Genomic DNA, 17,870 nt, shown 5'->3' with positions numbered 1-17,870 from the left:
CTCACAAATTAATGAGATCTTTTTGGTGCAGAAAGTCCCCCCCTACAGTCCTGATAGAGTAAACAACCTTGCACAGGACATGTAAGTGCATGTTCAGTTAGTGAGCGCTTTGTTCTCCTCCATGCAATACCTATAACAATGATGACAATTAATCCTAAGAGAATAAATCTGTTCTTACTAGTAACTTACCAAAACAGCCAGGCAAAAGTCCTCAAACAGGTATTCACCAAAAACTTTCTTGTGTGATCATTTTGTGAAAAAATAAAGATTAAAGCTATACAAAACTGCTCAGCATGCTATATATAGAACTTAGGAATCATGTTAATTTTTCATGTTTTCAAAATGCTTAAAAAGCCTACAAGTAAATATAGCATTAAATGAAGTCATCTGTTATAAAAATGCATTTATAAGTTTAAAAATATATTTACATTAGAGCTCTTGCCTAATATATAAATACTTCATTCTTTATTGCTCAAAGAGAGATGGGCATAATTCAGCGTATTAGCCTTGCTGTATCAGCCTGGTAAACATCTTTGAAGAGGTAGAGTATATGAAAAACTGCATTTTGCATTATCTCTTGTTTCTACTAATGTGATGCCATCCTTCTGAGTCCAACAGGCTACTCTAATTTACATGCACAGAGAAGGTGCCTCATCATTTTCTGTCTTTGAATGTTGAAGTTACACTTCAAAATAAAATCAAGGGGCAGGGAATTGGGAATCACAGAATGGTAGAGGTTGGAAGGGACCTCTAGAGATCATAGAGTCCAAACCCCCAGTTAAAGCAGGTTCCTGATAGCAGCTTGGACATGTAGGTGTCCAGACTGGTCTGGAATATCTGCAAAAAAGGAGATTCCATAATCTCCCTGGGCAGCCTGCCCCAGTGCAGTGCCACTCTCACAATAATTGGCACATCCGTAGCTCTCTGCTCACCAGTCAGCACTTTGGAAAGCCAATGAGCTTAAAATAAACAAAATGTTACGGTCAACCTAGAACTTCTCACTCAGGCTTTGTAGAATCATAGAATCACAGAATCATCAAGGTTGGAAAAGACCTACAAGATCATCCAGTCCGACTGTCTGCCTATCACCTATAGTTCTCACAAAACCATGTTTCTCAACGCAACGTGCCAGTTTCACTTACTGGACACCTTGACCGCAAGTCTCCTACAGGAGAAAAGACAACAATGGCAATTGCTGTGCTCTGCTGTGTTTCAGCTCATACTTACAAACAGTCAATATGGACAGGAAGAGGATAAGTAAACCATGGGATTCACTCAATAAATACGCTTTATAAACTTCAGTCTTTAAAAGGGCATTTGGTTGGTCCTGCCTGGATAGAGAGCCACGAAGAAAGATGTGCTGTATCTGTCACCGATCCCTTCTGACACGAAAATGGACAAATCCAGAGGAAGGAGAAATAATTTAAATACTTTATGATTCTGCTGGGAAATACTACCTCAGGAACAGCAAGACTCTGAAAAACAGAGTGAGCATATTCTGAATTTTGACCAGTAGCTCTGGATTTGGAAGCAAATTAGTTTCAGTCAAGTTTAGGAGCTTTTAGATGCCTTCAAATAAACCAGTTAAATAACATATGATCCTCCATCCATATAAAGACACACATGAAGAACCAAAACCTCATTCTGAGCATTGAGTGTACTCTAGGAGAACGAAAATTGGGATTCACTGAGACAAACCCACAGTTCTTCCTGTAACTGGCCGAGGAGTACATTTCTCACAATTCCAGGTGCTCAGTAATACACCAAGATGTTATGAAATTAGCTTTAAGTATTAAATAAAAACTAAGAAATAAATACATTTGAGATATCCTTTTCTTTTGTTTACATATCACAAGCCTTTGTGATAGACTCAGGTTGTATTTTCAAGCCTCTCTTTACAGAAACAGAAAGAAACCTACTTTTTTTTTTTTAAATTGAAAGTTGAAATTCCCATTTTATCACATGCCTCAGGATCTAAGGGTTTAAGAAACAAATATTGTGCACCTTGCAATAAACTTCTGAGGGTTGGCAACACCAAGGGCAACATCTTCATCAAATATTAGTGAACATCCTCAGCAAGGGAAACACTGCTTGGCAGTTACATGTTCTGGGTCCCAGAAAGCACCTAAAACACTGGGGGTGGGGGGGAAGGATAACAATGAAAAAATTCACCCTGTATTTTATTCCCAGCTTTATAAAATGAGCTGCTGGATTTAAAGATTCATGAAAACCCCAATGCTGGTACCATTCACTTTACTACTGCTATCATACAGATAAATGGCAAGTATATCCTATATGGATAAATAATATTTCAGCAACCAAAATATAATCTGCCAAATGTACTGTGTTTAAAAATGAAATGTCACAAAATTTACAATGATCGCTTGTAGTGTCAAGCAGATTGCTTTTAGTACAGGCCATCAGAAGCAATGAAAGTAGAAAAACAATGTTAGAGGGACATCCAGTCAACCGTCATGGAGTCAAAGACTCATTCTGCAAGAAACAGACCTACAGTCTGCAAATGTTTGTAAATATGAATAAATTAACTCATATCCTGAACAGTTTTCAATGCACACAATGATCAACCTTTCTAAACCAAACACCTATAATCTAAGGCCATGTATTTCCTCATCTCTTAAACATCTCACTCACCAACAGCATTTGCATCCATTTCTCTCTCTTCCTTTCCCTTTCTGCTGTTCTCAGAGGAGGTTGCCAAAAGATCAACATTTTGAACAAGAAGCCAGAACAAAATAAAAGGACTACTGCAGCTATTCACTTCCTAGATGCCCCTGTCCTTCATTTTTTTGGGGTTTGATCCAGACACCACTGAGATGAAGGGAAAAACCCATGGGTTCCCCTCTTCTGCAATTTCTGATAGCCACTGAATGTTGCACTATATGCAGCATTCCATTTTGTAAGACAATTTCCGAAATTCAGACTTTGGTTTCTTTTTGACTCCCACATTCTCAGGACAACAGCTCCTTTGTTCGAGCTTCAATGCTTATGTGAATGTTATCTCTGGTTTAGTCTTTAATGATCAGCAGAGTCAGAAAAGGATCATCCTCTTCTCTGAGTTTTAAAGATTTATGTCTGCTTAAATTTTTAAGATGCATACACATAAATATACAAACACACAAACACATTTAAGTAAATTTACTAGAGTTGTTCTCTAAATAATGACATTTAACACCAGTTACAATCTTGTTCCCTTAACTCCCCTGTGACATATTTTGTTTTCAAAATCTGTTATGAGTGAAACAGCAGCATCTTAAGGAAAACAAGCTTTCTTCAGCTTGTCTGCAAGGAAGAGCAAGGTTTAAACAGCAGAAAACCGGCAAAAAAAAGAAGAGGGTGAGGCAAACCATTAAGGCGTGGGGAAGGACTTCCATAGCCGCTGGGCCACCCAAAACTGAGAAACACTCAGATCCACAGCCAGGCTCCATGACTTAAATAGGAAACAAAAAATCTGAGAAAGTGGAGAATGAATGAATGAACTTATTCTGAAGTCCAAAGCACACATGGACACTGTGAGTGACAGAAGGACCTGCACACACCACAGTTACATCAGTCCTGTCGGAGAGCACGGACCTCAGCAAGATTTAACTTCAGCTCAAGTCTCATTGCTTGGCTCTAAAACCAAGAAGCATCTGCAGTGTAGATGCTCCTTCAGGAAATGGAGTGGACAGTAGTGTTCATATCTCCATCAGTTCTTTATATTTTTGCTCCACCTAAAAGCAGAGTGCTTTAAAAAGGAATCATCATTTGTCTAAACCCCAGGCAGCCTTCTCCCCAACCACTCCTGCGTCTCTCAATGCAGAGCTTCTCCAGATGGCCATTCTTTCTCCCACCTTTAAGATCAGCATATTTCAGATCTGAACAACTCGGACAGGAAAAAAAAAATCCTTGCACAGAAAGCCTTTCGAGTTTTCCCTCACTTTTGAAGTCTTTTTATTTTTTAATCCCTGCTCTGCCAGTTTAGTTTCCCCTTCCTCCCCTCCCCTTCAGTGGAAATTTTCTACTCTTTACAAGCCTGGCTCTCTGCAGAAAATTGATTTCCCCTAGGATACAGCCATCCTACTGTTCTATGCATGGTCATTAATGACTGTCCTATTCACCACAGAGACAGACACGGTGGCACTCCTCCCCAGCTCCTCAGCACAGAAAATGCACAGGGGAAAATCAGAACAACCTCTGAGCTTAACCATACCAAGAGTGCCTCATCTCCAGAAAATGTCATACGTAACCTTCAAATAAGCTACGATGAGGATAAAATAACTGTTAGTTTCTGTAAGTCTGTATTTTCACTGCAGTACATTTAAATTTTAAAATCTTCCCCAAATAACAACCATCATGTAGTTTACTCTCCCCCTCGAGCCACACAACAATAAACTTGAAATCAAGGTACATCAGCACTGTCTGTAGTAAACAGTGTGGCTGCAGGTCACATTGGTTTTACTTGAGCACCAGCATGAGAGAGGATTCAAGGGAAGAAAGCGTTTCTGCACAGCCTTCAAAATTTGCCTGAAACTGTGAGAAACTATCCGGATGCTGCACCTTTCTCTTTTTTACCTGCTTTGCAAGCCGTGAACTTGCTGGCTCTACCATCTCTGGGAGATCTGCAGTCTCACCTTTGATTGCAGTGAAATCCCATCCTTAGAGTGACAGACGATTCTCTCCTTGGCACGTGATTAACTGTTGTGCCAATGGGTGAAATAAAAGAATTTTACTCACAGAACAGCTTATGCCTTCTCTGTAAACACCTTGCAGCTAAACTGCAAATTGACTCCTTGCCTCATCCTTGACCCATGGGGTCTTTGTAAGAACTTCTCCTTCTCCTTGTCCCTGCGGGTACAGAAAGGAGAACCAGAAGCAGACAGGAGGAAGATAGGGGTACTTGATGTCTTATTCTCATCCATTTCCAACAACGGATTTTTTAAATGGTAAAATCAATCTTTCTTACCAAGTTGTGTAACTCGTTTCAGGAAAAAAAAAAAAAAAAAAGGAAAAGATGAACAAGCCTCATAGATAGCTAAAGGGTGCTTTTTTATTATTTTGGTTTTGGATTATTCAGTTTCACGTCTGTGACTTTACCTCAAATAAATAACAGTGGTGTCCTGAAATCAAAAACTAAATTCAAAAGACAACAACAAACCTTCTGAACAGCAACAAGAAACCTCTCAAAGGTGAAGACAACAGCTAAAAGCAATCCCTAAGAATGAGTTCTGAAATCAGGAGTGGGTCTTAGCTACCAGACTTCAGTTTGGTCTGAAATAAGTGAACACAACTAAAGCCTGGTGTGGCACTTCAGTGATACTGGGAGGGAGTCAAACTGCCCAAGCCAAGAAATCCACATTTAAAGCTCACATTGTCCAGCTATGCTCTGTAGGTTGTGCCAGGGTTTCTTTATATAATTCTCACTCATGCTGGCTAGTGCTGGCCAAGGAAATCCTCCCTGTTCTAGCAGGATGATTCCCCTGCTGCAGGTTCCACAAAAGCATATGCTCTGTGGAAATTTCCAAAGACCTCGGCACAACATGGGTGAGTTCAGGATAAAGTTTCAAGCCTGAACTCTGTAATTTCCTGTCTTTTGCTAGTCTATGCAGCTCTTTAATGTTATATTAATATCATTTTTGTCTGTGTGATTGAATTACCCACCACTCTCAATGCCAGCATTAGTGGATCTCTGTAACAGGAGAGCAGGCTATGCTCTGCCTGCCATTACCGAACTCCACACAGCAGACCAGCTGCAGACCTCCTGATAGCAGGACAGGCAGGCTGCCTTGTTAGGATCGATGGGCACTTGGAAGCTGGCACACAGCCTGACCCCAGGCTCACCTCAACGTCCCACAAGAGAGCTTGCCGCAGCAGAAGCTCAGCCAAAAAAGTAGTGGCCAACGCTGGGAATCTGCTGACAGTGCTGGGACCCCGCTCACAGGCTCAGCATCCCGAGCCCCATGCAGTGCTGCCGGGACTTGGCATGCAGATGCAATAGAGATGTATTGGCTTGGCGACACTGTGACTCCAGGTGCAGTGAATCCTCTGCTGAGAGCAGTGCTGGTGACAGCTACTAACGAGTGGTGCGGTCCTTAAGAAATCCCTTTCAGAAGTCTTTACAGAGAGATTAAAATGCCACGTGTGCATTCACTGTAACGATCCTAGGGCAGGAGATTTAATGTGACTGTTTTCTTCAGAACACTTGCACCCCCAGCCAACAACTAATGATGAGCTTGACTACCATATAGAAATATCTGTCTTTGCATGAGGATCACACTGGGGAAAGAAAATGGGGCAGGGGAAAGAGGTAAAAGGGAAAAAAGGAACAGGGAGGATGAGGAATTCAATCCCATTGCACATAGTTGGTCTCCAGCACACCATGGCAACTGCACATCAGAGACAAAAGACCTGCTCTCACAATTAAGATAAATCCTTGCTTCTTTATGTCAAAGTGCATTAAAAACCACTAACCAATGCAAAACCTAACAGCAACCTACAACAGTAAATCCATGTTTCCCAAAGCCAGGTTTTTCTTACCACCCACAGAAAATAAAAGTGAAACAAGGTCCTAACCGTGCTGACAGAATTTTACAGCTGTATCATTATAGTCTGTCTTTCACATCTGTAAGACCTGTAGTCACATCTTTAGTTCTATTCATCTATCAGGTAAGAAGCAAAATCATTCTAGGAGTATGTTGCCCTTCTTTCATTTAAACCTCCTTAACGACTCGGTTATACACTGGTTTGGTCCATGGAAGCCACCAATTTTGCTTCCCATTTAGAAGCAATTGCTACAAGTTCATTCTACTCAGAGAGTCAGAAGACTGTCCCATATGAATCCTTCAGCTCCTTGAACTGTGTGGTTACGTATGTGTGATTATACATGTGAAAGGAATTCCTTATCAAGTTCATACAACATTTAATAAACTGTATATTAAAATATTTGCACTAAATTGTTGTAGAATAATTTTAAAAAAAGCTTCATAACTATATTCTATTTAATTGACAATCCTAAATTTGGCATTGATTTAAGTAAAGAGACTAGAGAAGACTAGAAGCATTAAAGATGAGCAGAGAAATTAAGTTCTACAAAATTAAACTAGACATGGCTTAGATCCAAACTCCTTGTTTTTTAAATGAAGCTCAAAGAGCACTGCAGTTCTCCCATCAGATGGGTTCTTGTTATGAGAAGTCAAGGACAGACGGACATCTATCTATTTTACCACCAAAGGTAATCAAAACCTCAGAGGTGGAGAGCAGAGCTTCTGGTTCTGACAGAGCTTAGGTATCAGGGTACTGCCGTCTCCACTGAACACATACTGCACCTTCATGAACAACACTGGCCAGTCTTTGAGCATTGCTTGTTCTGCTCAGGAACACAGCTATTCCAGCACTGCATTTCATCCACTTAAGGACAGATACAAACAGATACTGCTACATAAACTACACATAACAGGAAATCTCTACAAACATGAAAAGGAAATGATTTCTAACCTCAAATAATTATTTTTAAAAAGACTGAAATTAACACTGATGTCATCTGTAGTCCTTGGTAAAATTATCTAAAAGCTGGAGAAAGCTATCTGGTAATCATCAACTTAAACAGCTTCCACTATTTTTATTAGCAAAGAAAAAAGTCTGAAAAGTTACTTGATTAGAACACGTAAGTGCATCTGGTAGGAGGAGGGGCAGAGAGGGAGAGAATTGGAAAAGCCTTTGATCTGATTGCACCAAGTACCAAGAGGTGAAAATGTGCACCAGAAAGTTGATTTAGAAATCAGTCAAATTTTGAACAGGGAGTGAGGTTAACCACAGCTACAAACTGTTAGTGTCAGCAGTAGCTTTGCTATTGCTTTCATATCCTCAGATCCAGAAGGGTGCTTTTCTGAAAGGTATTCTTAACATAAGTAGACTGCTGCATTCAGTCTAGGAGCAAACAAGGGAAATTGAAGGACCTCAATCCAACAGACAATAATGCTAGAAATAATGCTAGATCATCCCATGGTCTCTTCTGAATGCTAAACTGTACGATTCTGTGAATTATGAGGGCTGCTCCGAAAGTAATGCCTCCTTTATTATAATAATAATGCTTTATTATGTTGGCCTACAATGTCAGAGGCAGATATTGGTGGTATGGCAGTGGAGGTTGAACCTTCACAACAATACTCTTTTATATTTTGTTGGTGTGTTACAGGTGGTGGCGGTGACTGTGCTGAAAATCAGTGCCCTGTAGCTGAGAATTTGCTCTATCAAACTGTTTATTGTGCTCTTCATACCTGCTGTAGCTTCCGTGGAAGTAAATAGGAAGCATTACTTTCAGAGTGACCTATGTATTTTATCCCCTTTAATTATTAGGTGACTACTATACAGAAGCTAAAAAGTTAATGTTCATCGTGAATCAGTGAATTACAGAAAATAATTGAAGTTTCATAATTGGATTGTATACCCAAGGGTACACGGAAATGCTGAACTGGAAAGCTGAAGTGAAGAAAGCAGTCCCGTTCTCCTTTTTTGTGTAATCACCAAGCAGTAGGAGCCATAAATGCTGCACTGTATTACACTGAAACAATAACATGGCTCTGATCTTGCAGTAACAGCTATCTGAACAGATTGCTGGGCTTCCACAAAGCTCATGGGAGACTGGGTGTCCATTGGCAGAAAGCACTTTTCTGAATAGGACCTAAAGTGTCATGTGGCTGTTACCGTCTTTATTTGGGGTTCCCACCAGGCCAGCTACTTTCCAAATAATCCAAGACAATAAGGATCCAGAGCTCTCCACTTTCCCCACAGTTTACGATGGGGACACAGAAAATTCACGTCCAAAGAGAAAACCTTTTCAGCTCAACATCTTTCAAAAATTAAGCTGTACACATTCCATTTTTCCTGTCCCCGTTTTAAAACGGGGCAGACAGAAACCTCTGACATAGTTGCAAAAATTCTAAGAAATTCCTTCTTTACTGAACAACTTCTGAAAAAAAATCCAAGACATTTTAGTTTTTAATATAAAACTAAGAGCAGCGCTTGTCACACAAATAATTCTGGGAAGTTACCAAATACTTGGAATAAAGAACATTGCATGCCACATAGCACAGAGCTCTTGTCGATGCTTGTTTGGAGCGGTATGGGGAAGTCTAGCAGCTGAACACAATGACATTTTTGTTTTAGTGCTGATAATATTCAATAGCTTTGCCATCAAAGCTGGCCTGCCACTTCCCCTTGTATAGAAATTACAACCATGCTCTAAGATTCTTGCCATTAGCTGAAAGCAGTGCTCAGGTTATTCCTGTTTAGGGGGAGCTGGAGTGTTATTAAGCATAGCTGATATTGTTTCCTCACAGCAAAGCTTTAGGACAATGTACTTCTCAAACAGATCAGAACATCATCTGCGTCATACCTTCTGGAGAAAGGTTACAGAAACATTTCTGCTACAGAAATGTCAGAACACAAACAGTGTCTCCATCGTCTCCTGGAAGTCCGTGACTCCTAAGGAGGATGAACCCCATCCCACTTTGAAAGCTTCCTGCTTCCTTCTCACGCTCTGTGCATTCATACATCTGTCGTGCCTGCCCTCCCACTGCTGCTATCAGTACTTAAAAGACAACAGCTCTAAAAGACCCATGGAAATTGACACTGCAGAATTTCAGACAACTAATGCAAAAAATGCAAGCAAATATAAAAAAGAGAGAGTACGCTTCAAAAAAGAACAAAACATAACTAAAACTTTCCTTCATAAAAGACAAAATGACCCAAAGGACAGCAGTGCAGGAACCTCTGTGACATCACCAGAACATCAAAGCTGCCTCCTCCCCGGCAAGCAGAAACCAGGCATCCGAGTAATACAGAATGCCTTGGGAGGGGCTGGAAAATATTATAGACTCAAGAGTCTCACAGTAATGAAGGTCCTTCAACAGAGCAACACCCACGTTACAAAACCAGACATTTGACTGGCAGACGTGCACTGTGCACAGCCTATCTGTCCTGAGGATAGTTTCTAGCTATGAGTGTTTTCAGGTTCCTAAACGTTTACATCAGCGAGAGGAAGAAGGCCAACCTCACGGATAGCTCATGTCATGGTTGACTGGCTGCACACAAAATAGAGAAATGGGGAGAGGAGGAGGACGAGGAAAGACTGGAAACACATATTTCAGAACAAGTCAGGGGCAGTTCATTAGGTGTGTTTGCCCTCTTTCTATCTCAACACCCTTCCTGCACACTAAGCAAAACAAGTGGCTTTTACAATCGTGCCCTTCACACAAATACATAGAAGACTCAATATTTATGTTAAGAGCACTCTGTTTTGTGCGTGTGTGTGTTTTTTCCCAAGGACTTTAATTAAAATTCATCAAGAAATGTTTTCAGCAGCCGTGTCTGAGAATGCTGTCTCCTCCCCTATCTTCCATTAAATCAGGTTCATCCAGCTTGAAAGGAGACGAGAAACTCTCCCTGACACTCTGTCACACTCCAGTGAAAAGACGGGCACATTCAAAACAGCAAAGAGTGCAGGTGCTCATTTATTACTTTACGCAGATTATTTTTCTGCCTTTCTTTCTGACAATGAGAACGTTTACATCCCAGATGGAGCTCTCTGTAAGTGCTGTGGGCATGTGCTGACCTAGAGTTTTGTTTTCCCTGATGAAAGAGGATAGGTAAGAAAAGGATTGGTTCACTGCCTGCTGGGGCAACTTTAATGTTTGTTTTTAAACAATAGAAAACATTTACAGATTATTGTAATGGGGAATGAATATACAAATAATTTTTAAATCATAACAGGTAAAAGAGAAAACACACCTGTGCACATCTATGTCTATACAGACACACACCCTATGAAGATGTATTACATGTATAATGAGGGTAAAACTGCAAAACAACTCAGACAAAATTCAAGTTCACTTAAATACACCCTTCTGGAGTCAAGGAGCAACTCCAAGATGGTATTTTACAGCATTAATAAGGTCCATTACTATGAAAATGTCTTCAGTGCTCTAAGTAACAAATCACATCCATGGCATTGTGATCCTCCTCTGCTTTTTCGTCTGCTTTAGTCATTTTGACTTAGAATATTAACTTGAAATTCATTTTTTCTTCCCTTTCCCATTTACCTTAATCTTCTTTTAGGAAAGTCTCTGGTACAAAGAACTTGTGAATAATACAGACATCTCCAAAATGACCCATCAGTGTGTTTCAGTCTGATCTGGATAAACACATTAAAGTGAGAGGAGCAAACGCATGCAGAACCCTCATAGCTTTGATTCATCATATTTAGTCCAACAGGGCACCTATGCTCTATTTGATCCAGTGATACTTCTGTCCTAGGACTGTACTATTCTGATTTTTACTTGGAATAACAAAGAAAATCTGTTTTTTTTTTCTGTTGTTGTTTTGGGTGTGCTTTCCTTTTTCTTTTCTGCCCTTTAATATGAGCATTTCTTTGCTTCCCATGAAGACTGATCCATTGAGCAGACTTTCACAGTTCTCATATTACCAGGATACTGAACCAAATATACACCAAGATTTAAGCATGAACAATGCGATATCCCCCAGTTCCTATGTGAGCTAATACCACTGGGTGAGCACTCTCACACCTTTTCAGTCTCCTTAATGCCATGGAGAAACGGTGTTGAGTGCTGCTAATTACAGGAGAGATGTTGTTCTATTCGATGTTACAGAACCGGGACATTCTGTTACCTCAACAAAATGACAACTTAAAAACACAGCACCAGACCGCAGCTAATACTCTACTACCACACATCACAGATAGTTTGGGCTTTACCTTCACCAGGGCAAGATATATATAAATATCTTTATTATATATATATATAGTTATATATTTATATATGTATTCATTTACACTGAATAAAAAATCCTGGATTTACTTGAGGAATTCTTTTGGCCTTTTTGGTTTTGAACTTGTGATGAAAATTTCATTTTGGTTAAAATTTATTTCGAGCATAACTCAGAGCACTATTTTCTAATTAGCATTCTAATGTAAGGGGGAAAAGGGAGGAAAGGAAGGAAAGATGTTTTCTTTCCCTACACCTTTTCATTGGTTCTCATATAATACAAACTTTTTGTTACTTTCACAAAAGAGAATAAGAATAGCCAGGAATTTCAAACTCTAGCTGATTTAACATGTGGCAGAACTGGCCATTGTGAACTTGCCATAAAACTCACACTAATTGAAAATGTTGTACTTATTGAAGCTACTAACAAGAGACCCTGTCCTGAAAGGCACCTTGAACCCCTTTGAAACCTCAACAAACTCAGCAGTTCTCTGTGGGGCAAAAGGACTGTACAGAGTTCATTTCAAAAATAGTCCAGGATTTAAGTAATGCGTGTATTTTCAATTAATAACCTCAGTTACATTATCCTTGGGGCTAGCTCTTTAGCAGAATCCAAACGGCAGTGATCGGAATATTTATTCAGAGGTTCCACGGGGACAACAACAAGGACAGTCAGTAAGGGATGAAAGGCTAACATCTCACACACGATGACTTGTCAAGGAGACAAATCATGATAACTTTGGTGTAAATTTCCCATACCTAGAATACTATATATCTCTGGGAAAGTGGTTCATCTTCCACAAAAGTCAGCTTGATCTGTGCAGACTTTCTGATCTTTAGCTTTGGCTATTTTTCCCTTTGTTGATTTAATTAAATTATTTTCCCTGTATCACAAAAAAAAAGTCCAAACTTGTTGAAGGGCGATGAGATAGTTAACCCAAACAAGAAGAACAAAGCAATGGAAATTGAAGATTCCAGAGGGTATGTTACTGGTGCAGGTGGGGAAAAATAGCTCAGGACCAAAAAAAATAACATAGGTAGATTTAAACTATCAGACTTCAGAAGTTTGAAATAGATTTCTTTTAGACCATCGACTGGGCATGAAAAATTCATGACTGTCTCAAGACTGACAGGGATTATCTTTTCAATCTATGCCAATGTCTTAATAGTGTAATGCACAAGGATGTGGTTTTTTGTTTTTTGTTCTTTGTTTTTGGTCAAATGTTGTTGATTTTTAAGGAAACTTTTCTTGTCAGAATTTTGCATTGGTTTCGGTGGGGGAGGGAAACAAAAACGTCTTTTTGATCCTTTTTCCTAAATTCCCATTCTGTCTTCCAAAAATAACTTTACATTTTAAGACATTTTGAGTCTGTCTTCTTCAGTGCACGCATGTAAGAAAAGACAGACCGATCGACCAAAATCCTCTGAGAGAAACTGCAAGCTTGTGAAATGAAAAATGTTTAAAGGTAATAAAGCTCAAATGTTCAATTTGCGAGTTTTCCCTTCTCCACTGGGACACGCTTAGTAAGAATGTGATGCGTCCACTACACCAATGGGGGACTAAGCCATCTGTGTGCGTTTTCAAGATAATTTTGAACTCTTCTGGATGAAATACAATACCGTGCATGACAATATGAGTGACAAGTTATAAATGCTTCAAAGATAATCATTTGTATTTTTCTTGTACAGAGACACACTGCACGTTTTTCTGTCTATAATCTATAATTTTGTATCTTATGGTTGCTTATCTTTCCTTTTGACAAAAGCAATATTTTGACTGGAAAGATTTGGCTGAAATGGATCATAACATTACAACAGCAGAGACTGCGCACCTCAGGGGTAATAAGTGTGAATGACATTGTATTTACTATTTTTTTACAGAATATTTAAAATCAAATTTTTAGACTAACAAGTTCTGATGATCAATATGATCAGGGATGGGTGTTCACCTCTTTTCTGAGAAAACTCATGAGGGGTTAAGAGAGGCCATTTGTGGAAGTCTCTTTTTTCTGCTTTCATGAGACTCCAAAAAAATGATATATACAAAAAGAACAACATACTCTTACTTGATAAATATTTCTATCAGCTCTTTTTCATTATAACCTTTGACAGCACAATTGTATGAAGTCCCAAAAGACACAGTGCAACTTAACAGCTCTCTGTTGCAAAAAAGAATTTGATGCAACTCTGCTGAATACAGGTTAAACCAGATACTGAGGATCTCAACCAAAATAAAAAACCTTCCAGTAGCAATTTTTATTATTATTTACTCAGTTACTGTACAGCCTGATGACTTGTTTTCCTTTAGTTTTATGAACAGTTTGACAGATTACTGTGACAAGGTTACTCTTAAATTGATAAAAGGTTTGATAGTGTCTGAACATTTGTCAGAAATGTCTGCCATCATGTGTAATGGACTCGGCGCTTCAAGAATCAATGGTACTCCAGTCTGCAGTTTTCCGTTCTCTGTGCGATACACACCACCTAAACACACGCAGCAGAAATACAGAAATGCACACAGGATCCACCAAGACAGCCCTGCACTTTATCAAACAATTCTGATGAAAGAATTTCTCTTCCATAACCACCTGGCAAAAAGCAATTAAATAAAAAAAAAAATGTTACACGTCACATAGAGGGTGGCCTTCTTGCTGAAATAAACCTGGAAATGGGATATGCTATGATAGATGTACATAGCCACGAGCATTTCCAGCATTCCCTGTACTTCTGAGAGAGAAATATTGTGTTTTTAGAACATCATTCCTCAGACCTGCCAAATGTCAGACACTGCAAATGACAGTTGTACTGCTGGCAGCACTGTCACATGCTGCAGCAGAGGACATGGATTCAGAAGGGCTCACAAAGCGCTGGCAGCCAGCCCTAAGGGAACCTGGGCTACGGCCTGGGCATAAACTAGATTTGGTGAACACCTTCCCAAAAGGCAGCTCTCCACAAATCCTGCATTGCAAATAATATGGTGGTTCATAGATTGGAATTCAAGTTCTCAACCTCATACCTTATAACTAATTAGATCATTACATCTATGCAGGAAGCCTAGAAAAAAAGAACCTTCAGTTGTTTCAGGAATACCTGTTCAGCATCTTTCATTTGTGTGATGAGACCCCAGTCATGCAAGCTAAGAGAAAGCTGTATAGGAGGCAACCACTTCTAAGACACAAATGTGTATCTTACTCATACAGCTGCAGGCTGCTGTTATATGTACTGCATTTTTTTTTAAGAGTTGAGAAAGCAGGGATCTAGACTTTTATCCATCTCTACTATGTAACCATCTGCAAAGGTAAAGAAAATATCTTGTTATCTATTACTTTAAGAATCTACGTGCTGTCATGACAAATTCTGGTATTGTCACATTTAATTTTTCCTACGTTGTCTTTCCCTTTTGCTTTGATAAATACTTCAAAACAACTATCTAGTTTGTCCTTAAATCCATTCAGCCAAAGGATAGAAAAACCAGCAAAATGAATGTCAGCATTTTTCTTACAGCGCATCTGTTCACACAGGAACTCCATGATAGCAAGACAAAACTCTCTAATCACAGACCAGATTAAGTTTAGTGGAGCACATTAAAATTTTGCCACAGTGCAGTGCCAAAAGGAAGCTCTCAGATAGTTGATGTGCCTTTCCCATGCACAGACAAGGGGTACGAACACGTGCTCTGAACTGGGTTAAAGTAACCTGCAGCTGCCTTGTGCCTCACATCTTGACTGCAGCACTAAACAGCACTGCTGTGAAGCTCCTGCAGGAATAGTTAGCTCGTTCCTGCTCAGCCGAAAGCGTTTGTCTGAACTTGGAAAGGGTCAGATTGCAAGAAGTCATCCAGCAAATTCACGTTCTAAACACAAGCGGAGCTAGTCAGTTTATACCTGCTGAGGATCTGGTCCTTCAGCTGGGGTTACCCGTGACTGTCACAAGTGAGAAGTGTCAATGAATAGTTTGTATAAATGTCAGGCAGGTACATTCACAATTCAACTTGCATTTAATATGAAATATCCCCAGCACTATGCTCCTGTGAACATTCTAGTTGTAGTGACTTCACTAGGACAAAGACATAGAGAAGAGTCCCAAGCTAACACTACTGTGCTAAAGTTCAGATCTCACTTCAATAAGACTTCTACTTCCAGCCCTAGTCATCTATGTATGCATAAGGCATATTTAGGGGGATTCTTTGGCACTTCTGGTGAGAACCAGGAAGTGCAGAAGGACATTAAGTACATAACATCCCATTACATTCTTAGTCCTATTCCACATTTTAAAACAACAGCAATTTGGGCTCAGGACAGTAGGTCAGCCCGAGGCTGTTCCTTACTTTACCAACATCCATTTGTTGGTTTCTATTGAAAATGCTGATTTCCAATGAAGAAATGTCAGAAACACTGTTATCTTTTGGAAGAAACTATTCTATGACAAAAGCACTTTGGTTCTATATCATAGAAGAGGGGGATTTTTAATCACTTGATGTTATTTTGACACACAAAAAAAAGTGTTACTCTAAATTGTACCCAGGAAATCTCTGCTTGGAATCTCAAACTGGATTATCTCTCTCTCACTTAATCAACAATAATTAAGACATTGGAAATCCAATCAGGTTCTCATGTCTACCCTTATTACTCAGTAGTCAGTCAAGTGAGGAGGGTTAACCAGGTGCAGTGTTTTTGGAAACAGTTCTGTTGATGATACACGAGGAGCACAGAGCTCCTTTCTACTGCCTCTCCAGTGACAAAACACAATAAAATGGATATTTATCAATAGAATTTGCAAATATGACTCTGAAGATAAACAGGGGGGTAGAGGGTGCTACTTTCTACATCATCAGTTCTCAGTGGAACTGCAGTTAATTAGATGTTTGCTTCAAGGCCTCCTTCCATGGGTTTCGTACTTCTCAATCTCTGAGACCAGCAACGTGTGACACAGTACTCGAAAGATGTGATAAATGACTTGAGGTGGGAACACCCATGTTTTGTCATTCCTGGGCTTATGATTCACAGATTATTGTAACCATAAAATCTGTCATTAGGGAGGTTTACTTGTCATGCAAGTCTTCAAGTCCCTTTTTTTTCCTTCTAAATTTAACATAGGAAATAAACCAAATAGGCATAAGTCAGTGTGAAGGTCCTCATCTCTCTACCCCCCAAAACTCATTACCAGAAAGTTATCTAGGCATTAATGAGCTGTTTAAACCCTATGAATAATGGTTAACCTTCAAGTGCAGCAAGCTTCTGACACTTTTCAGAGGACGTACACTATCACAAGCTGAAAGGCCAGCTGTGATGTTTTCCTGCCCAAAGAAGCAAGTATTTTAATGGCACTTACGGCTGGCACAGCTTGATAAGGTCCTGGTCAGTGGTGCCGGGTGGAAGGCCTCGAATGTACAGGTTGGTTTTACTCAACTGCTCTCCACTGCTGTTGTTGCTGCTGTTGTTGCTGCTGTTTGTGCTGGGGCTGGGAGGAGCCATGGGGTGGGGAGCTGGTGCATAGGACTGCTGGAAAGAAGAAAAAAGAGGCTGTTACTGGAAAATAAGAGCTGTACACTTGTGAGCTTCCCTTCGGTACCTATGAACAAATGGCATTCTCCTCTCGCCCTACATGTCCATGTTTATGCCACCCTCTTTCTCTTCCATAACCACGTCTAGCCACCCTCAGAACACAAAAAGGGGACAAGATGTGGTGTCTAGATGTGGCTATGAGGTACATTATTTCACTCTCCACTTTACTGGTTGAACTGGAGTTAAAGCTGCTAGATTATGAGTCTATTTTATCTAGATCTCAGAATAGGCTCTGAAATGATGGATACTCAGGAGTAATTAGCATTACAGAAAGAAGTTTAACGCAATCTGCTTTAAGAATATTCCAAGATAAAAATAATAACTAGCCAAAGGTATGAGAGCTGATACCAGAAGCATAACAATCTTCTCTAGATACGAGGAGCATACAGTATGCACAGAGGCAAGTGACAAGGAATTTGGTAGCCTGAGAGAGGTAGAAACAAAGTAGCCTGAAAACATTCCGTCATAATGAATGTCTTTCAAAACAGAAAACAGGATTTGGAAAGGAAGGATAGAACAGCACCTCCCA

At 39.8% G+C, this 17,870-nt stretch overlaps 1 protein-coding gene across 10 annotated transcripts in view; it reads right to left on the bottom strand.

The window, feature by feature from the left end:
- Positions 1 to 17,870, bottom strand: part of RBMS3 (RNA binding motif single stranded interacting protein 3) — a 609,095-nt gene that overhangs the window by 337,110 nt on the left and 254,115 nt on the right. For 7 of the 10 annotated variants that reach the window (XM_021386133.1, XM_021386140.1, XM_021386132.1 and 4 more), the window contains one exon: positions 17,109 to 17,278. In XM_021386133.1, coding sequence (XP_021241808.1) covers positions 17,109 to 17,278 — 170 coding nt within the window. The remainder of the gene's footprint in view (positions 1 to 17,108; positions 17,279 to 17,870) is intronic. The other 3 variants (XM_021386137.1, XM_021386139.1, XM_021386141.1) reach the window with 1 other exon arrangement.

This window comes from Numida meleagris, chromosome 2, assembly GCF_002078875.1.
Source record: "Numida meleagris isolate 19003 breed g44 Domestic line chromosome 2, NumMel1.0, whole genome shotgun sequence".
NCBI lineage: Eukaryota > Metazoa > Chordata > Aves > Galliformes > Numididae > Numida > Numida meleagris.
This window is presented reverse-complemented; position numbering and strand designations above follow the sequence as displayed.